We start from the raw sequence: 23339 nt of genomic DNA on the forward strand, positions 1-23339 counted from the left end.
TTAGGATGCCTGTGGTTGCCTGATTATACTCACAGTACCAGCGATGTAACCGTACTGGGTCATGCTGGTGTTTTTTTTTTTTTACCATTTACCAACTGGCTAAGAATGCTATTTGAATAACTTAAATGAAAAATTTGATGATCATCTGTAACGCAGTCGCTACTAACATCTGATATAATATGTAAACCGTTCTCTATTGTATAAAGTGCAACACATGACTGGAGGACTGAATTGCAGAACTTGTCCAAACATGTCCACATCAGTATGATCAGATGCGGTATTAACTGCTGCTCTTTCACTTCTGCATTTTTGTGGTGTGTTAGTTTTGAGAGGAAAGCTTGCAGCCCACACGTGTATATTGATTTAAATGGCACTCTTAGCAGCGCAGATAGTTGTGTGTGAACTCTTAGGCCCTGTTAAACCTGGTATTAAGATGCGATTTGGTCGATCTGATACACATCTATTAACACCTGGTGTTTTAATCGGTCTTTTTAGTCCACTTTTGTCTTGATTTCTACTATGGCAGGGTAAATGTAGGGCTTTTTTTTTCAGATTTTTTGATCTAACTGACCAGATAAGCTCATGGAATTTACATATGAACACAACCAGAGAGGACAGAAAAACATACACAGAGTGAGTGTGTGAACACTGTATATGTTAGAGATCAGGAAGTGAGAGAGAACATTGTGTTCTTGACTGCCTGTGGAAGTGGTCGAAAGTAGAGGAAAGTGGAAAAGCTCAAAACCAGTGTTTTTAGTAAGTGTTTTAGCATGGTTTATTTTGCAAACAGCACGACTCTTGTTGATCTCTTTAGTGTTTTCTTTCTAGTGGAAGCCACACCTCAGCTTAGTATATACACATCATATTACTGTAAATAAATATTTGTATAAACAAAAGTTCAGGTCCTCGAATCGGAATATGAGAGGAGCCATGAGATGAGAGGAGTGAGTGTCAGTTCTGGGACTTCTCACGGTTTGCACATTTGGCTGTTACAACAGAAGTACAACAGCCGAACAAATTCAAAAATAAATGTCTTTAGGCTCGAGAGCCCAACTAAAGCAAACACTGATCTCCATAATGGTAACCAATTACGATTTTCTCCAAACAATGTTGCTATGTGGGTTGGAGATGTATGTCTATATGCTGTAGGGTTATTCAGAATGACATGACGGTGATGAAAATGAAGGGGCATCAACACAAGACACAAGGATCTCCTGAATACTCAGGTTTGCTGCACACAGTCAGGTGTATGCTCTACGTTTTGTGTGTTTATTTCTTCTTTTCCTCAGTTGACCTAGTGTGTCTGTTACAGTAGTTACTGCACTATAGCAAGTGTCCACCTGTCCTTGTTTATTTACTCATTCAGTCTGTGTACTGTATATACACTCTGTTCAGTTCATTGTCTGCTCTTATGTCTATTATGTATCTTTCTTAGTGGTTGTTCTCTCTCCTGAGTGTTTTTTCATTTGAGTTACTGTTATTTAACCTCTGCAACTAGATCCTGCTCAAACTCATCCCTGCCGAAACCACCGTGACACACAGCGCCCGAAAGATTCATTCGTTTCATTAGTAAATGCTAATCTGTTTAACGTCCACAATACCAGTTCTGTCCAAGAATTACAACACGATCATTTATTGAAAAAAAGAACAAGGCTAAAACAAAAACCTAGCAAACGCTACACACAATTGTCATACATTCATGTTGATGAGAAGGAAGGCTGCTTAAAACTGAAAAAAGAGCATGTGTAGAGGACAAAGTATGTGTAAATAATCCCTAAATCTACTATCATTATCAGTTATTATAAGGTTAGACTAACAAACCAGCACAGATTCAGGAGAAGCACATGCTGAAATTCACTTTTGGAAGATATGTCCCGAGGAAACCAGCAGGAGGTGCACTTGCTCCTTTCTGAGAGATGTAGGAGCTCCAGAGGCTAAAACGGTCGTCACATCCGCATTGTCATCAGGACACCGGACTTCCCATGAGCCTCTCCTGACGCAGAGAAACCAGTCTGTTCAACCACAACCTCTCGGCCTCCTCTTTATCCACGAACAACTGCAACAGAGTGAGAGCCAGCTCAATTCATCAGACTATTGAAGTGCAGTGAACGTCCACTCCAGAAACAGACACATCTGAATCATCCACCACAGCTGAGACAATAAACCCCTTTTCTCAGGCTTTTCCCTCACAAATGAAGAATCAAAAACTATTTTTTAATATATTCTAGTTCCTTCACAGCTGTGCAATGGATGATTCTGACACATAGTATACGCCTTATTCACGGCAGCGCCATCTTTGATTTTTAATGAGAATGAAAGCGAGGCTGTGAGGGATAGACATGCATGTTTTCGGATTGTTCTGCTCATGAAACACTGGAAAAATATCTTTCCAAGAAATGTCAGTTGACAAAAAACTCCCGACAATGTAATCTGTGGAAAATTGTAAGTAATCTAGCCGCTTTATTCAGCTTTTTACAGCGGATGCCATTGGAAACACGGTAAGTCTATCCCCTCACAGCCTCACTTTCATACCTGTCATGGCGCTGCTCTGAATAAGGTCTATTGAGTGAAACACAGGCTGTGATCACAGGGATCGCTTCCAGACTGGTGACCTCATGAGACGTGCGTCAACGTTGTTATGATCAGTTACGTGTAATTGAAGCGATGATTGAAGTACACTGATGATCTCTTATTTATGAACTGAAAATGATCGTATATTGGATTAGAAATGCACAATAAATTGCGTATTATCCAGCTTGTTCTCATCCCAAGGCGTCATATACTGACGCTTTTGACATTTCGTCAACATCCAACGCACATGGCACCCTTTAGCGTCAATATGAGATATATATGGGCCAGAAGGCGCCTCCTAGTGGTCTAACCATAACCCTACCCCAGACCTAAACCTACCCATAACCGAACAAAGCTCTGTGCGTGTTATATTGACGCTAAAGGGTGTCTTGTGCGTTGGATTTAGCCCAACTTTCAAAAGTGTCACTATATGACTATATGCATCCGTCTTCAACCGTCTGGATTTGGCCGAGGTCTACTGACGTCATACATCTAAAACGCAAGTAATCCTTTTAAAAGAAATCTTTCCTATTGGTTTCTAATGGATCCCAAGTCTGCGCTCTAATTGTCTCGGTTGGCTTAATATAGGACAATCACAGCTGCGATTAGATTTGGAGCAAGTGTAAATGGTATTGCATCATAAACACATCAGACAGGGTAATACACGCGCTTGATTCGGATGTCAGCATAAAGGGAGAATTTGAGTGATTCCCGCATTAGTTGTGCTTATGAGTTCCTTAAGTTTGGAAGTTCCGGATTGTTCTCCAACACTCATCACTCATTCCCTTCATCCAAAAAACACGAGAGGCACGAAATCAAATCTCTGCTCGGGAAAGACTGATCACTTCCATCCGGCTGCGTGCGCATTATAAGCGCGTGATTTACATCGGGTTAGGGTCCGCCCGTAGCACTCGTTGCGGGGTCTCTGTGTGTCTGGGAAACACGTGCTGAGCAGCGCTAATAGACTGAGGGTGTATGTCGCCTGGTTATCTCTTCGTAGGCGATCCTGCGACACGACAACGAGCCTCCTCTGACTCTCGACGCACCTAGCGAAGCGCAGATAACGAGTTTGAAATTACAGTAGATACAGTAAGTGGTGGTGGCTAAATGATTGAATCATTACTGGTGATCAGGGCTCTCTCGCCTTGGGCATATTGCTGCAATAGATCAGCCTGTCGAGCTCATCTGCATCCGTCACACATAACCCAGTTTGCCGAGTGAGAGAGATGGAGCGCACTTTCATAGGAAATTCTGTCTGCGAATATTACTGAGGGTGCATAAGAAGGGCCCTGTGTGGGTTGTCAAGAAGTGGAGCTTCTGAAATAGGCAATTTCTGCAAGGGTGGAGGGGAATAAGACTCGGGAGAGGAGAATTATTGATTGGAGGCCTTTTGGGGAGCTTATTGGAACTTTGGATGTAATGCATACGAAACAAATGTCTTATTTGATGGAGAAAAAAAAATGTTCTTTCCAATTAAAAAATAAAAAAGGGTACTATTTTTAATATGGACAAGTAGGCCCACACAAGAAACACACTCTTACGTTGGGGTGAGCCAGGCTGTTGCTGTCGTTGTACGTGATGGAGATGGGCAGAACGGGGACTTCCTCTTTCATAGTCTCGGCCTCTGTCTTGATCTCTGAAGCTTCAGTCACCTGTGAATAAACAGAAAATCACACAGTTTCCAGCATTCAAATCACCTAGTTTGCATTTTTTTTATAAACACTCGAAATATTGTACAAAGTCTCAGGACCTAAACATGTTCATCCGTCTTTCGGCATGATTCATGAGTCACTGAGAGCTACAAAGCAACAGCAGCAGCCTATCCCAGTTCCTCCTGAACTAAAACTAACTGTGCGTTCACACCGGACGCAAATAGCGCATCAAATTCTTGTCTACCGCTTCTGGATGTGACGCTTGACCACTTTGTGTTAATTTGCACGTCAAGAGTGAAACTGACGCCTGTAAAAAACAAAAGTTTGAAGCGAAATTTACGCGCGTCAGAATCGAAATCCGTGGCGGCCATTTTTTTATGTCGACCGAGCATTCATCGAGAGAGTCACCGCACTGTATTTGCTCTGGAGAGCAGAACAGCGGCGTGGGGATCATCGTCGCCGTATATTTGTGTCCACCGGACCCTTCGGAGCCGAAACCGTTTGGCGAGTTTCACCATTTGCTCGCTGCAGGAGCTGCGCTGGATGACGGCCGCTGTCAGCGGTACTTCCGCCTGTCCCGCGCCCAGTTTGATGACCTGTTGTCCCGCATCGCAGCGAGGATCACCCTTGCTAGGGTTGGGTATCGTTTGAATTTGAACGATTCTGATTCCGATTCCGATTCCTTGTTTCGATTCCGGTTCCTAACGATTCTCGATTCCGATTCTTTTAAGAGGCAGGGTCAAAAAAGTTTAGCTGACCTTGCTAACCAACGGCCTTTCTGAAGGAAATAATCCTTTCTGAAGGAAATACTCCTTCTGTCACAAATACTCCTTTTGTCACAAATTTTGCATTTTGCCGAGATTTCGTTATTTTTAGAAAAGCGAAGCCACACTTTGGATCGCCGACGTAAGCTACTCATGTTCGACTCGCGCGGTTATGCCAACACTTCCGGTAGACGCTTCTTCGTTGGTGTTGTTCAGCGGTTTCTTCTTCCGCTCGGCGGACTGTGAATATCGAAACTAGGAATCGAAATTTGAACTTTTGAACGAGTCCGGGAAAAACGAAAAGTTAGTCCCGGTTCCAATCGATACTCGATTCTCGATACCCAACCCTAACCCTTGCCCTCATCCACCTAATCTGTCATTTATTTTGATGATTAACAGAGCCAGCCTCCAAAACTTATTAACCTCTCCTGTGATTTTTTTCTCTCTCACGTCCAGACACAAACTTATGCACATACAGTATATGTTGGTTGTCTTTACATCATAATCCTATTTCATATAATCTAGATATGGAATAAATAACATTCAATAGAAAATGAACATGTGTCATATATTGAAATAAAATATTTGCTTTGTTGTGCATTAGAACCACACCAGGCATTTAGTCATATTACAAAATAATTTATTGAAGCATCCAGATACTTCACCACGTGAGCAAGCAGCAGGCTCCTGATTGGTTAACGCGGCGTGAATTGACGCCAAAGTTCAGATTTTTTAACTCGGGCGGCAGACGCGAATTCGTATCAAATGCGTGAATGCACAAACAACACTAACTAAATCATTCGCGCTTAACGCGTCAGACGCTCAATTCACGCAATTCGCACGAACTTGACGCATGAATGAGGCATATTCGCGTCTACTGCGCCGCGCTCTACGCCTCATTCGCACCGCAGGAATTTTTTACGCATGTAACGTGTCTTTGCATTGACTTAACATTCAAATCATTCGCGTCTGACGCGCTATTCGCTTCCGGTCCGAAATCGAATACTTCCCTACTATATAGTATGCGAAAAACAGTACGCGAGCAGAGTAGTATGTCCGAAATCCTAGAATTCAAAAAACAGTAGGTGAAAAGTACCCGGATGACCTACTACTTCTGGCGAGATTCTGAAGTGCGCATACAATTGACACTTTACTATCCCATGATGCCACGGGAGAGGAGTTGTCGTTATATTTAGAAAATGGCGGAAACAGGAGACGCGGCTGTAACGTTGGGAAATAAACAGACACACATGTGTATCTCTATTGATTCAGTCGTGTTTATTTATCGATTGTAATATCACACGCAAATAAATGTATTTTTCCTTGCCAAAAATCAACATCTGTCATTGTTCATAGGGGTTGTGTGTGTGTTTTATGAGGTAAAATTTATTAGATAAATAAATGTTATCAGAGAAATTCCGCAAAAGCCTTGATCTGCGAGCAGCTGACCGACGCCTCCTCTTGATTGTCGGCTCGGACGACGTAAAAACGCAGATGAAAACAGAAAGCAGAACTAATAACAGTGCGAAGTTGGTGCAGTCATTGGAATGGGCTCTTTACATTTTCGCACTGTTGTGACAGCGTATGTCATACGACAACAACATGGCGCATGTAGTACGTCCGGACTCATTCATACTACCCGTATTCATACTACATAGAACGTACTTTTTTAACGGCCGTGAAGTACGTTCTTATTTAAATATAGTACCTACTCACATAGGTGGCGATTTCGGACGCAGCAAATGAGCTTATGCTGCGTTCACACCGTGTCCTATCAGTAATCACGAGACGGCAACCTGGACCTGGAGCTGTTCACGTCCTCACAATCAGATTGATGTGCTACTATGTCAACATGATCAACGCTGATATTAATCTGCAGCAGTCAGGTGGTACAGATCAGTGCTCTTTAAGTTGTTTATGTGCTTTCAGACATGAGGTAATTTGTGGGCGTTCATGGTTTAGGAGATGCTCTGAGGGGAGGTGCTTTCGCAGCTAGCTTGCTATTGCTAGCCTCGCTACAACTGCCTATCCTACCTTTAATTAAAAAGAAAAGCTATCTTATCTCGATCTTTTGAGGTACACTGTTTTTCGGTGCCAAAACTAGTCATAATTTAGACCCGTTAAAGCTGGGCTCATCAACAGCAGTCCAGTCCCAGTGAAACACACCTGTCTTGCAGCTTGATTGGGATGCATTGTTAGGGTTAAGGAGCTAAAAAAAAAATCAGATTGGTTGGTAAAGCAAACAAGTCTTAGTTTCTCAAAATATCTTCTTGTATGCTCCACAGAAGAAAGTTCGGAATGACACGACGAGGATGAGAAAATGAACCAAAATGAACTCAGATTGATTAAAAGAGGCTTCATGCTGCCGTTTTTGGCATCCCGTTCAATAACGATTTGAAAAGACTGCACGATGATTCAGCAGCAACAAGGTTTTGTTCACCCATTAGCCATTGCTGGTGTTTAAACGTGGGCGGTCAAGTTAAAGAATTCAAATACATTCATCCGTCTGACATCAGTAAGCAGCAGACGGTAAAAGGTTATTGCATCTTTTTCAGATTTTAATAACGCTCACTTTGGACTGAGAAGGAAGTGAGTTCAATGAGCTATTTTATCTCAAGAGATCACGTTAAATCTGATTGACCCATTTAAACTGGGATTAGTGGGTGCAGGTTTGAACCCCATAATGAGTCATTCTTGAAGCAGAGTAAAGTTAAACAAACACTTATCTGCAGGTTAGTCCAAGGGGATTGAGCTTGTTCATGGATCTATCAGTATAATCATAACTCTCATGTCCCCTGTCCTTTCTGTATCCAGCACGATCCTCTAACATCCAGGCTCTGTTAAGTGAGAGTTGGCTGCAAAGTATAGCTGAGAGCTCAGAGCATCCAATTACATCTAATGGAAATTATTGAGAGAATCAAACGTGTGTTATTGTGTGGCCGTGTATGTCCTCCATTTTATTCAGATGGGGCTTTTATTGCTCCATCTACAGAGCTGTTTGTACATCATTCAGAACGAAAAGAAACTCGTGCAGGTAAAGTAATGTTAAGTGCTGGTCTCGCATCAGTTCAGCTCATCTCAGAGGAGCACTGCAGTCTGCACAGACAGATCTGAGATCAGCTCGGGGGAGCCGCCCGGCCCTTCTGGGCTGTAATCTATCATACAGGCTCATTTCAACTGTCACCTTTTGTCTCAGACCACAGAGATCTGTGAGCATTTGTTAGTAATCTAATTTGAGCGGTGAATGTGAATGCTGGCGGGACCAGATTCAGTAAAGCCGTCTGTGAAGAGAGCGAACGAGGCCCGGTGCGGCCCACCGACGGGCACACGCTTTCAGGAGCCCGAGCTCAAGTGGACAGAGCAAACGGAATTTAATGGGAATCATTTCATCTGCAGACAAACGCTACATAACTCGGCGAAAGGAAATCAAATAAAAGAATATATAGATATGAGACGGAATAGGGAGGGAGAGAGCGAGAGATGTACCTTGGTGGAGTCCCGAGATGATTTGAAAGCCTGAGGAACAAAGGAGTCACTCTCAATGGCCTCGATGTCCTTTATCCTCCTCACCTGCTCCGCGAGAGATAATTCCTCTGGAAGAACAGAAAACAGAGCGGTGAGTGGACAGACGAGAGGTCAGCCGGGCAGGTCAACTGCTCCCAAACCACTGAAACGGAAAAACATCATGCTGATGGATTCGATACTGTTGAGCCGGTAGTGCACGTTTGTACGGAGGCGTATTGCATTCACTTGAAGAAAAAAAAAATCTACCCTGTTTTCCTGAATTAACAAGTTAATTTTTTTGGGGAATTTTTTTTTTGCTCTGTTCTTCTGAATTAACGAGTTAATTTTTCATGGACATCTTTTTAATTCCGAAAAACAGAGCAAAAAATAAAAAATGTCCATGAAAAATTATCACATTAATTCAGAAAAACAGAGCAAAAACTTTTTTTTCTCATGAAAAATTAACTCGTTAATTCAGAAAAACAGAGCAAAAAAATTTCCATGAAAAATTAACTCGTTAATTCAAAAAAACAAGCAAAAACTTTTTTTCTCATGAAAAAATAACTCATTAATTCAGAAAAACAGCAAAAAAAATCTCATGAAAAATTAACTCGTTAATTCAGAAAAACAGAGCAAAAACTTTTTTCTCATGAAAAATTAACTCGTTAAATCATAAAAACAGAGCAAAAAAATTTACATGAAAAATTAACTCGTTAATTCAGAAAAACAGAGCAAAAAATGTTTTTCTCGTGAAAAAATAACTCATTAATTCAGAAAAAAAGAGCAAAATAATTTCCATGAAAAATTAACTCGTTAATTCAGAAAAACAAGCAAAAACTTTTTTCTCATGAAAAAATAACTAATTAATTCAGAAAAACAGAGCAAAAAAAATTCCATTAAAAATTAACTCGTTAATTCAGAAAAACAGAGCAAAAAAATTTTCCATGAAAAATGTATTCGTTAATTCAGAAAAAACAGAGCAAAAACTTTTTCTCTCATGAAAAATTAACTCGTTAAATCATAAAAACAGAGCAAAAAAATTTACATGAAAAATTAACTCGTTAATTCAGAAAAACAGAGCAAAAAATGTTTTTCTCATGAAAAAATAACTCATTAATTCAGAAAAACAGAGCAAAATAATTTCCATGAAAAATTAACTCGTTAATTCAGAAAAACAGAGCAAAAACTTTTTCTCTCATGAAAAATTAACTCGTTAATTCAAAAAAACAAGCAAAAACTTTTTTCTCATGAAAAAATAACTAATTAATTCAGAAAAACAGAGCAAAAAAATTTCCATTAAAAATTAACTCGTTAATTCAGAAAAACAGAGCAAAAAAATTTTCCATGAAAAATGTATTCGTTAATTCAGAAAAAAAGAGCAAAAACTTTTCTCTCATGAAAAATTAACTCATTAATTCAGAGAAACAGAGAAAAAACTTTTTTTCTCATGAAAAATTAACTCGTTAAATCATAAAAACAGAGCAAAAAAATTTACATGAAAAATTAACTTGTTAATTCAGAAAAACAGAGCAAAAAATGTTTTTCTCATGAAAAAATAACTCATTAATTCAGAAAAACAGAGCAAAATAATTTCCATGAAAAATTAACACGTTAATTCAGAAAAACAGAGCAAAAACTTTTTCTCTCATGAAAAATTAACTCATTAATTCAGAGAAACAGAGAAAATTTTTTTTTCTCATGAAAAATTAACTCGTTAATTCAGAAAAACAAACAAAACCTTTTTTCTCATGAAAAAATAACTAATTAATTCAGAAAAACAGAGCAAAAAAGTTTTCATTAAAAATTAACTCGTTAATTCAGAAAAACAGAGCAAAAACTTTTTTTCTCATGAAAAATTAACTCGTTAATTAAAAAAAACAGAGCAAAAAAATTCCATGAAAAATTAACTCGTTAATTCAGAAAAACAGAGCAAAAACTTTTTTACATGAAAAATTATCTCGTTATTCTGAGATAATTAACTTGTTAATTCAGAAAAACAGGGTAGATTTTTTTTCTTCAAGTGAATGCAATACGCCTCCGTACGTTTGTTCATGACACATTAAAAACAATCGTGTTTGTGCTTGTGTCCTGATCCCATTGCCCAGGTTCAGTATGTCAGTAGCACCAGATGCAGCACGCTCAAAATCACACAAAATGATAGAGAAAAGAGAATACTGGGGGGAAACAAGCTGATCGTGAGAGAAAGAAATTGTAAGGAAAGCTTGTTGACAAAGCATATGTGGTGTTAAGTTGCCACAACTCAAATCCCCAAAATATAACAGAACATTAGCAATATTTCCCCCTTTATTTATCTTCACCTGATTTGATCTTCAAGAACAAGCTTTTTAACTTTAAAATGACCTAAAATAGGTGTGTGAATTTAGCCAAATGAATCCAACAATATGCTGAACATAACATATTCTTTCTATGCGAACTGACTAGTGAAAATCCAACAAGTTGTGCTGTCCAGTCTGTAGCGCTTTAGTTATTCTCCTTTCTTAAGTTCTCCAAGAGTCTGAAGTGGATGCTGGACAATAAGAAAATGAAAAAAGTCCTCATGCTTAAAAAAACAACAACAGCCATATAGCCTAGAAGACGTAGAGCTTGATTTTCCTGTCTCTCTGAACAAAATAAAGCATAGTAAACCGACTCTTCAGGTTGGTAATTGATGTATATTGTATTCAAATCAAGTCCTACTAATATATATATACATATATATTAAGAGATACATATGGCAATGATTAATATTCCCTGCATTATCCATTTGATATATGTGTGTTATCACAGTACACACACTCATTGCTGGTCTTTGTCAGTCGCTGACGCCCTCTGGTGGTTGGGAGTACTGATTTGAACTAAAGACCTGCCGGGACTTTGAACAGACATGAACAGACAAAAGTATCTATCTAAATGGTGCCTAAAACTTCAGTTATCCATATTAACATCGTATTTCTTCACTTGTTGTATTAAAGTAATATAAAACTGGAAATCATGCCGTCAGACTGAATATACACTGTGGTTGCTGATAGTCAAAAGTGCTCTTGTTGGTTGTTTGTGTGATTTTGTTAAATTAAGACATTCTGAATGATAAAACACAATGGATTACTGATACTCAAATTCACCAACAATTTAATCTCTCTCCACTCATATGCATGAAAATGCTCATAAACAAACACTATTAGGCAGAAAGAACGCTCTGGCGCGCAAACACACACACACACACACACACACAGAGAGAGAGAGAGATCCCTGTGCTAATGAGAGGAATTAATTTAATCCATTAACTGCCAGGGAGCGACTGTCACAACACATCTTCTCGCTCTGCTCGTTTAATGAATAAATGAATATTTGCTCTGGTTTTCTCTCTGTTAGCAGAAACACTCGTTCGTTCGCTCGCTCACACACACCCAGCTTCTAGTGTTTGTCTTAAACACAGTAGCACTGCCCTTCTTTCTTGGCAAACTGTTGGAAAATGTCTAAAGAGAAACTGTAACGAATATCAAGCTTCTCATTCGAGTAACATACTTAAAGTTCTAACTTCTGACGCCACAACAAACATGCTCTGAGAAACAAACTTGAGCCCGAACTAACTGGTGTATTTACTTTACAGGCATGAAAACACACACTTCGTCATATAAAACAACACACTTGAGCATAAGGCAATATCCTCGAGAAGTCTACAGCCTGTCCTGAAGATGACAGCAGTCCACTGCCTCTCAATCACACACGTATTACCCCTCCTGTGTGTGTACTGAACATCTTAATGACTGATACATAGACACAAACACACAAGCCCACCCACATATATCAGTGACAACCTATCCTTGGCCCGGAATCCCATTAATGCCTCATACTTTTTGACAAACACATTATGGGTAGATAAAATGACTTCCATATGCTGTTTGTCAGATGTCAGTGAGGAAAGATATGTATTTCATAGGAAAATCAAAAATAATGGACTTTGAGAGAGGGGCCCGTACCGAGCGGATAGCGGGAAATCGATAGCGCTGTCGGAGAGACGTCTCTGCCAGAACACGATCAGCACGAGGCCAGGTCAAAGTTGACATTTAATATTGACACATTATCCACAAAATTAATTTACAGTCCATTGTCGCTGCATTACACAAGCCTTATAGCAGTCTTAACCACAGAAAAAGTGATTTTGTTATATTGAAGTATGTTTCCCCCCTAAAGGCCTAAACGGATTCAGTTGATGATAGGTTGGCTGTGAAGATGTGAATCAATTGAAAACAAACCAAGATTTGTAAAAACAAAACAAAACAAGGAACGACAGACACCAGCAACATTATTAAATGCCCTTAATACGGTCTCTTAATAGCAGTTTCTCCACTTCCAAATGAAGGAGACGATCCCCTTCCGAAGGCAGGACTGCTCCACAGAAGACCACCAGAGGGCGATGTCCAACAACTCAAGGTCCTGTCGGAAAGCCACAACTCACCGAGCCCCATTAATTCACATAATTGAATGCCTTACTTCCACGAGCAAAATTACAGCAGCTCTCATCACTGATGGAATAATGAAAGCAGAAACTGCCCATCATCAGGTGACGTCTCACACGGCCACGGATTCAAAGGTGCTTTTGAATGTCATGAGCAAGGAAAGCCAGACCTAATGAGGGCACTGCACTGATTGAGAACGACAAGTACGAGCGCGCTTGTAATAAACACACACTATATCTATATGTAAAACACGAGGAGCGTTCACAAGCGTTGGCACCGCTGTGTTTATGTGTTTGCTGGAAACAGCCAAGCTCAGCTCACAACAGAAATGAACCATCACTGAACTTTTCCTGTTATCACTGTAAAGCAGCTTTGAAATAATTGTAAAAATTACTAAACTACAAAAAATAAAACCATAATTTTTACGGTAAAAAAACGGCAGCTGTGGTCGACAGAACTTTACCGATAAAATACGATTGGAACGTTAATGGTTTTACGGACTTAACTTAAAATTTACAATAATAACTGTTGATTTACCAACCTTTTGAACAATTGATAGCTGTTTTGTACTATTGTAATACACTGACAACCAACAATCATCACAGCAGTGAGCCATCAAAGCTCATCAGAAGTAGTCTTCCATAAGAAGGTTAATACTAATATAAAGAAGTCATTCACACAAACATTAAACGTAATAAATGTAATAAACATTAATTTAACAACATTAAACCCTAATGTACGTAACTGATTAGAAAAAAAAACTAAAACAAGAAACTATTATTTCAACAAAACAAACAAAAAAAAAAACAGTTATTTCAACGAAAATACATAAAAAGTTGTACACAGGGAATTGTGGGAATGTCAATTTACGTTTTTTTCACTGTAAATTATACAATGAGTTAGTTCACTTTCAAAAACTGTAAATTTAACGGTATTTTACAGTAATTTACCCTATATAGTACGAAAACTTTCTGTTAACCAATTAACAGTTTTGCACTGTGGCATTTTTACCGTTAAAATCTTTTACACTGTATATTTACAGTGACAACAATATTAAAAAGTTGATTTTCCATTGGCTTGTATAATACAAATATTTTGTGTTCACAATTCCTACCTACTCATATATTTTACAGCTTGGTGTCGTATTAAAGATTGCATTCATTTACATGACCAAAAGTAGAAGTTAAGTTCAGCGCCACTGATATAAATCTACATAGATCACACAAAATAAACGAATTCACACCCAGCACACACAAACACACTTGGATCAATGCGCAAAAGCCTTTAAACACACAGACACTGGCTCTATGGTAATCCGGCCCCCCTCTCAGCATCAGGATAAGATATGTAATTCAATACTCAATTTAGCCTCGTCTCTGCGGATAGATTTATTTATTTATTTTTGGCCCGGCTAATTGATAGAAATTAAGCCATTAATCAAGCCACTAGCCATCATTCAGGCCAAAGAAGATGAATACAAACTTTCATAATAACCACCTTCCCCATTTTAGACCTCATTAGCATTAATTTTTAATGCAATTATGCTATTCTTTTACGCTGAGCTCATAAATTACGACTCTTTTGTTGCCGACTGGCCTTGTAAAAGCCGGGCTAATGCTTTGTAGTCTGATCTTTAAGGCAATTACTGGCTTCTTCAGTCTTTTATCTCCCTGCATTTCCAATAACCTTCCATCTAATGATTTATCTGGGCAAACCCCTGACACGCATCCGACTCGCCCCTCTTCCATTAACACTGTCTTTATTTATCTGGGAAGATCTGGTGTCTAAATAAAGATCCTCTCTCCACGAACGCCGCTCGACTTTGTGTGAGATAGGAAGAGAAAATGTGCTTTCGTTCAAGCCGAAACCTAGATGAAAGGTCATTGTGCCAAAATATCCCATTTAGAGAGATATCCTCATTTAAGAGTCAGCGTTACACCTCGTTCCAGCTACAAAGACAGAGGGATTTCCATATGCAGAGCTATTGAAGGGCGAGAGCCGTGTCAAGTAATAGTTTGTGACTGCATTGACTGAAAATGCATCAAGTGCGTAATGAGCAGCTATTAGGAGCATTGATTTGCTGATTTCAATTGATAGTTCCCCGAACAAAGTGGCGCGTCAATATTTGCTAACTAACTAATACCCTCTCGGCCTTGACAAATGAGATCTCGATGAACAAAGAGAGTTTGCAATCACGGCCAATGATTCTCCTCCGAGTAACATGTCCGGAGCAGATCGCGCTCCACAGACGGATCCTGAGCGATATGATGCGTGTCTCACATCTAAGTGAATTCTCTCTCGCTGAGGAGATGCTGTAATGTCTACAGAGAGATTTAGCTGTGGGACAGAGGATTTCCTCACCAACAGTCTCTCTAATAGATGTATGATCAATGACGCTTCAAAGTAAACACCTCAGACTGCAATGAGACAAACGCGGAAATGCTAGCAAACGAACTCTATCGTTCCTGCTGAAACAGCAGCCGTTTCAGCGTATAGTTTGTATTAGATACATGGGAGAAGTCATTACAGCATGAGAAGCATTATTGGTTTGTGGAGGTTTTATCAATATCTCGGATGGCTGATGCTTCCATACTTTAATTTGAGATATATTTGATGTTGAATGCCTAATTTAAAGTTAAATCAATAAATCCCCATTACTCGTCAAATTATCGAGCGATTCCTTGTAAAACTGCACAACTGTACTATATAATATCTGTGGATGTCACATGAGGAAGCAGTGAAATGTCGAAAAATACGTACATATGATCAAAATGTGTGTTTAAAGCATTTTCACAAACTCCAAATGTGTCATGTATGGCATAATACAGATGAAAGGTCATATGATTGGCTCATTATTCTGTTGCTTTAACACAGTCTCATCCCAAAAAGTCATATAACTGACGTTTTGGGACGTCTTTTGACCATACGTCAATATCCGCCTTTTTAGGGCCCCCTTAAACGTCGGTAGATGGCGATCCCGGGCCGTCATACAACTGACGCTTTACCTTAAACGTCGGTTAGGTGACGGGTTAGGTTTAGGGTTAGGTTTAGGTATGGGGTAGAGTTAGGATCCCATAACCTCATCTACCGACGTTTAAGGGGGCCCTAAAAAGGCGAATATTGACGTGTGGTCAAAAGACGTCCCAAAACGTCAGTTATATGACGTCTTGGGATGAGACCGGGTTGGTTGCTTTGATAATTCCAGCATATCACCATGCCTCATTGATAATGTGATAATGCAGACACTGTTTATCAAGCTTGCTGCAAGTGATCCACAAATCTGCTTGAATGGGTGAAACTGGTGAAACATCTCAGACATCAGCACATTCAGTCAAAACCTGTGAGTGAGCTGAGTTTTCACTCACATGCAGCAGTGTTTAAGGATAAGGTGTTCTAGAAACTGTTAAAGTGTTTTATCCTGTAAAACTAATCTTTGATCACCAAAATGACATATTTAAAAGAAAAGATTCATGCCTTAATGTAACTCGACACCTTTGCCTCATTTGGTATGCGCGGTTCTATGAATATGCAAATGAGCCCCGCCTCCACTCACTCAGCTCAGAGATTCACTGGTTGACTATCACATGTTGATCTGATTGGTTACAAGGTCGTTTGTGGCGTCAGAAACACCAGCGATTTAAAACCGTGTTTTTGACAATACTCAGCAATGCTGTCCACTTATGAATTTATCCATGCTTTGTCTTAAAGCACATTAAAAACACCAATATATATTTAAACAACATTAAAAGCTGGATTTCCACCACGGGGGGATTTTAACAAGTTTCTCAACAGAAGCTGACACTTACTGATGCCTACTAATACACAATAATAGCTGAACAACAGTTAGCATTAACACATACATGCTAATAAATATGCAATGTTATTTTTGAAACATAAATACATAATAAATACATTAAAACAAATGAGATGAAAAACACAAACATTGTTAATACAAACACACAAACATTTGTTCTGAACATGTGCTTCACACACAACGTTCAGCGATGTTTCTCTTTAACTACTTTATGGGATAATTCCCCCCAAAATGGAAAAGGAAATCTGTCATTATTTACTCAGCCTCATGTAGTTTCAATCCCGTATGACTGTCTTTCTGCTGCAGAACAAAAATGGAGATTTTTTCAAGACGTTTTTCTTCACGTGTGGAGAACTCACTCGAGGCCCACAGAAGAAAATCAATAGTTGAATAAAGTCCTTATTTTTGTTTGTTTTTTTTGCGCACAAAACGTATTTTTGTCGCTTGATCAACTTAAAGGAGTAGTTCCCTTTTAAAAAAAACTTTTGCTGATAATTTACTCACCCCCATGTCATCCAAGATGTCCACGCCTTTCTTTCTTCAGTCGAAAAGAAATTAAGGGTTTTGATGAAAACATTTCAACCAGGATTTTCACCATATAATGGACTTAATAACAGTTCAAGATCCAAATGAGAGTTTCAGTGCAGCTTCAAAGGGCTTTAAACGACACCAGACGATGAATAAGGGTCTTATCTAGGACCCTTCGAGTCATGACTCGAAAAAAGATTTGTTCATTTTGATGAACGAGTTCGAACAGGAGAGTCACGAACGCACATCACAGAACAGAGCAAGGTGAGCATTTGAGTTAGAAAACTTAAACTTTGTTATTTATTTATTAAATGAGCGATCGTTTCGCTAGATAAGACCCTTATTCATCGTCTGGTGTCGTTTAAAGCCCTTTGAAGCTGCACTGAAACTGTCTTTTGGACCTTGAACCGTTTGGTTCCCATTGAAGTCCATTATATGGAGAAAAATCCTGGAATGTTTTCATCAAAAACCTTCATTTCTTTTCGACTGAAGAAAGAAAGACATGGACATCTTGGATGACATGGGGGTTAAAAGTGAACTACTCCTTTAAGGTTGAGCCACCGTAGTCACTTTTTAAACATTGTCTTTACTAACTTTCTGGACCGGCAGATGCATTTATTTACCCAGAAGCCTTTGGAGGAGTGATCCAGCTCTCAGACTTCATCAGAAATATCTTCATTTGTGTTCTGAAGATGAACGAAGGTCTTATGGGGTTGAACAACATGAGGGCGAGTAATTACTGACAGAATTTACATTTTAAGGTGAAATATCCCTTTAAACATTAGTTATTGCTAAAAAAGGTGGTACTGTCTCCATAAATCATAAGTTCATGTAAATGCAAATACAAATGCACAATGGAAAACAACATCTTATAATGTCAAAACTGACCCATAACACATAATATCCATAATGAGAAAGCAAATGTGTGTGTGAGAGAGAGATGCAGCCAAACAAATGTCACTTTAACACGAACAGCAAGATGAAAGAGAACGCAGTGACCTGGACGGCACATAAACCGCAGCATTGGGAGGTTTTGCTGGTCAGCGGCTCTATAATGAAGGAAACACCCCTGGCTAATTACGTAATTGGAGTTAGCCTTTAAAACACAAATGATGTAATCAGACATAAAACAGCAAGATTTGCAGACTAAGAGCCTCTCCATTCACGAGGCCGAAGCTTTACGCCAAGGCTGTAACTCTCATTTACTCTTATCAGCGAGACAAACAAATCAGATCCCAGATATTTATGATCAGCATTATTTCACAGAGCTGTAGTGTAACTCACGTAACGGACTGCAGAGAAGGTCACGGACACTCATTTGGCTAATTAACAACAGTGCCCTGGTGACCTCTGTCTTGGGCAAATAACCCTGGAGGATTTCACAGCCTTGCACTCTGCTTTATTAGACCAAGATGACACACGTCTGATTTCACCGTTCCTGAGGGTTGAATACAGCCAAACATACAGCGGTATGAACTTATTCAAAAATAACTAATCAATCACACGGGTTTCTGTCATTTATCGCACCTATCATTAAATCTTTTTTTAATAATTGAATGTGTTAATCTCCACATAAATGAGAAAACTTCATACAGAAGTATTTTAAATATCCGTTTAATGCCATCTTTTTACTCCTTCGGCAAGGGTCTTATACTGATGCCTCCAGCAAGTTATATGCTTTTAGTTATCATTTATTAACAAGGACATAAATATTATAATTGGAGAAAGTAGTTCATTCAACTCTCTTAATTTAAAAAAACTTAAAAAAAATATTCACATAAATGTATTATCATAATAAATGTTACATATAGCGATGGCTTTTATATAGTGTGTTTGGTGCTGTTTCTTTCTCTGTAGACTGTAAAATAATAATAATAATAAAAAAACTTCTTTCCAACGTGGAAAAATGAAGCCAAAATATCCCAGTAATGGTGGTTGCTGGTGTCAGGTCCTTCGTGAAATCACATCTCCACCAGCTATCAGTTAATGATAATACTAAGAACGTAAAAACAATCATAATTTAAAATATGTATAGCTGACTATAAAACAAATTGACCCTAATCTGTATCTGGATGCTATGCTAGTACATAGGCTAACTACGTAATACAGACATTATTGGTAATTATGCCATAGTTAAGGCCCCGTTTACACGAGAACGATTCCGGGTGAAAACGTAAAAATATTTTATCGGATGTGCCTTTCGTTTACACGGCAACGGCGTTTTTGAAGCTTGAGAACGCAAAAAAGTGAAACCACCCTCCAGAGTGGAAATCTTAAAAACACTCGCCGCCGCGTTCCCGTGTAAACGGTAAAAACGCAAAAGTCTGCTTGACGGTGAAGGTTGTACGCAGGCGCGTGGACTTGGTGTTGTTGTAGTATGCACTCCTAGCCGCCTGAAGTGCATACTACATTGAATTTCACACACTTTTGCGTCACCATTTGCACGCGGATTTCCCACACAAAACGCTCGTCTAAATGAATAAAAAGTGATGACGCAACGCCACTTTTGCGTTTTCTCTTCAGAATCGTTTCCGTGTAAACATTGCCTAAAACAGCTTTTATCACAACATGTTTTTGTAGGAATTGTAATCAGGCGCAGAAAGAGAGGACCTATTAAAAGGTATTTGAGTCAATGAGATCGCTTGGGGGTCCTAACTAGGGCTGGGCAAAAAAATCGATTTTTCGATTAATCGTTTTTTAAAATGTGTTCGATTCAAAATCGATTCTCAACGGCCACGAATCGATTTTTTCCATATAAAGGGCTTGCAGACGCGGTGCTGCATCTTCTCGTATCTCTGCACTAGGCAAGCGCCAAGCGCTGCAGCTGTCGATACACAGGACATGACGGAATATTCACTTAACAATCGGGCCAGCATTGCATCGTAACTAACGTTTATCATTTTCACGTCTTTCTAAGTTTTACAAGCAATGTTAAACCAATCCCGTGCTCGTAGGGCTGGGCGATATGGCCAAAAAATCATATCTCGATATTTTTTGGTCAAATGGCGATATACGATATATATCTCGGTACTTTCTACGTTTTCTATTTAGATTAAGAAAATCTTTATATTTAAAAAAAATAAATAAATAAATAAATATATATATATATATATATATATATTCACATTCGGCCCAATGATATCCTACAAACAATGTTGATATTGAAGGATATGGAAACAAATATAATATAGGCTATGCAATATATTATGTGCAAAAAGCTTTTGTTTATATATTGACTAAAAGCTAAACTAAAAATGAAAATAAAAACAAAAACAAACACACAAACTAATTATATTAGCCTGCATTTGATTACCCCATTATAATCACTTTCACTTTCATTAAAAATATATACTTGTAGGTTTAAAATTCCACATATGGCACATTTATTTTCTCCAACAACAAATATTTTAGCAATATGTTTATTTTAGTCAGAATTATTGCGTACTACGTAGTACTATTCACGCGCATGCGCTCGTTCAAGGAAGCATGAATTTTAGCGGAGATTCACTTGCAGAAGCTCGTCCTCTTCTGACATGGACATATTTGTTGTGAAATGGACATATTTACTTTACTTTCTAACATTTACAGATGGAGAATATGTGAAATGTAAGTTGAGCACTGAGGAAAGCACCACATCTCAAACGGATTAAACAGCGCAAGTATATCTGTCAGTCAGCAACAGTGTCTGTCAGAGCATTTGACAGGGTGGCAAGCTGCCTTAAACTTGTTAACTATATCAAAGTGATTTTGACGCAATTAATATAAGCTTGTGTCATGTTTAGGACAAATTGTACTAGCCTAGCTACTTTCACTGCAGCAGCTCACACTGCAACCTCCGCTATTTTTCAGATGTGCTCATATCAAACTACTGTATCGATATAAACGGTATTGCCTCATTCCATATCGTTTCAAAAAATATAACGATACATCGTACATACTCGATATATCGCCCAGCCCTACGTGCTCGCGCACTCTCAGAGATGTCTTTCACTGCGTGCACAGTAACGTTACAGCCTAAGGGGCCGTTCACATATCGCGCCTAAAAACGCGTAGAAAACGCTAGGCGCACGCGTTCTCCTTTTTCCAAAGAAGCGCTAGGGCGGTTGCACTCCGGAGGCGTCTGTCGTTGCTAAGCAACCATCAGCTGCGCTCTCCATTACATGAAGGAAATTTCAGCAATGGATTTCCACCACCGAAAAACCCTTGCTGTAACTCTGTTACAAGATTTATTTACTCAGAAAAGTTAAAAAACGCCGCAGTGTTTGGGTGCACCCCATACTACAAAAACGCAAGAACCATGGGGAATTTCACCAGCTGATTCAGGTACTCCGCCTGGACAATGGGAGGTTCAAAGCCTATTTCAGAGTGGACAAGGACCAGTTTGATTATATTTTAAGAAGAGGTAACAAAAATGGCGAGGAAGCTGATTGGTTCGTGTCACGTGACCTACGGTGCGCTTGCGGCATTCTGAAAAGTTGAGACGCGCCTGGAAAAAACGAGCGCGTCGCACCGCGACCGCGTCGCTTCCATTATGAGCGCGCATACCGCGCGCCTACATTTGAAATAACGAACTTGAGCGCGCAAAAGACGCGGTATGTGAACCGGCCCTAAATCTGCCTCACAAACAGCTCGCCAGAAACAAAAGTTTTATCCCTGGATTATATCGCTTTAACAGTTAAAACACGCAACATTATTTCAAAATTCTGGTCTTGGTGAGTAACCTCGTAAAGACAGTCAGTAATGTCTTAAATTAGCATTAAACGTTTGTAACAGAAAGTTAATGAAACAGTAATGGATTCGCGCACTAGTTCTTAAAGTGAACGCAGCCATTTGTGTCAGTCATTAATTCTGTTGTCATAACAACAGAATATAGTATTAATTGTAAGCAATCAGAATTAATAGCCTTTGTATTTAATTCAGTCTGGACTAAAAAGACTATCCAGTGTTATTTTACATTGGATTACTTTAGTCAGTTTCTGTAGTATTTCTGACATACCCAATAAACTACCCCAAAATGTCTCTTAATTTGTGTCTTTATTCTATTGTATTTATTTGTGCTACTTTTTTCAATTTAATTCAAAGATTGAAATCAAGCTTCCATACATAAACTCTTAAAACAAAAATAAACAAAAAATTACATTACCATTTAAGTAAGATCAATGTAAAAAAAAAAGTCTAAATATTTATATATTTATTTATCTATATTTATCTTAAACATAAAATAACGTGATTCTGTTTGATCAAGCTGTGCAACTGTTCTGACTTTTTTTTTGCATATTGCATCAAAATCCTGTTTATTCTTTGTATGCATTTAGTGTACCTAAAATAAAAAGAGTTTTATATACAGGTTTATGGCTCTTAATTTCCTTGTTTTAATTAACCACTAGTAAACTTATGTCCACTGTTCTTTTTTATAAATATAGGATTTGTATTACATCTTCAATATAGTCGAATCGAGAATCAAATCAGGAATCGAGAAATCGAAAATTGAATCGAGAATCGAAATCGAATCGAACTGAGAGCTTGTGAATCGAAATCGAATCGAAATTGAAATGTGAACCAGCCCTAGTCCTAACGGAGACCCAATTTTAGTCCCGAGCCGGAGTCTGCGCAGTTGTGATCCTGAGGTGGAGCCGTGGCATCGAGGTCCCGCCCCCACTCATTCCCAAGCACAGCTGTCAATCATGAGGTCACAACCCGTTTTCTAACTGGTAAGGAGGACTTCAACATACTTCAGAGGGATAAAATGACAAAAAAAGGAAAAAAGTGTAATTGGACTTTTCAGTATGGCTCGCGTCCTATTCGATTACATGGAGAGGGCGGAGTTCATGAGCTATACTGCAGCCAGACACCAGGGGGCGATCACAAGGGTTGGGCGTCACTATTCAGGATGTGTGCGACACCCTTGGTCAGGTCAGTCAGCTCATCCCCACTCTGGATCACAGATAGCATGATCAAACACTGTAACACTAGCTAAAGGATGTGTGTGTGTGTGTGTGTGTGTGTGTGTGTGGGTTAGTACAGCTACTTCACGAAGTGAAAAACA

At 39.0% G+C, this 23339-nt stretch overlaps 1 protein-coding gene across 1 annotated transcript in view; it reads right to left on the bottom strand.

The window, feature by feature from the left end:
- Nucleotides 1–1617: 1617 nt before the first annotated feature.
- LOC120494960 (serine/Arginine-related protein 53-like) overlaps nt 1618–23339 on the bottom strand; it is a gene marked incomplete at its 5' end in the record, with an annotated part of 82928 nt that continues 61206 nt past the window's right edge. The window contains 3 exons of the mRNA XM_089121622.1: nt 1618–2056; nt 4113–4223; nt 8474–8580. Coding sequence (XP_088977748.1) covers nt 1964–2056; nt 4113–4223; nt 8474–8580 — 311 coding nt within the window. The remainder of the gene's footprint in view (nt 2057–4112; nt 4224–8473; nt 8581–23339) is intronic.

This window comes from Pimephales promelas, chromosome 16 (assembly GCF_988280905.1).
Source record: "Pimephales promelas chromosome 16, fPimPro1.hap1.1, whole genome shotgun sequence".
NCBI classification, from domain to species: domain Eukaryota; kingdom Metazoa; phylum Chordata; class Actinopteri; order Cypriniformes; family Leuciscidae; genus Pimephales; species Pimephales promelas.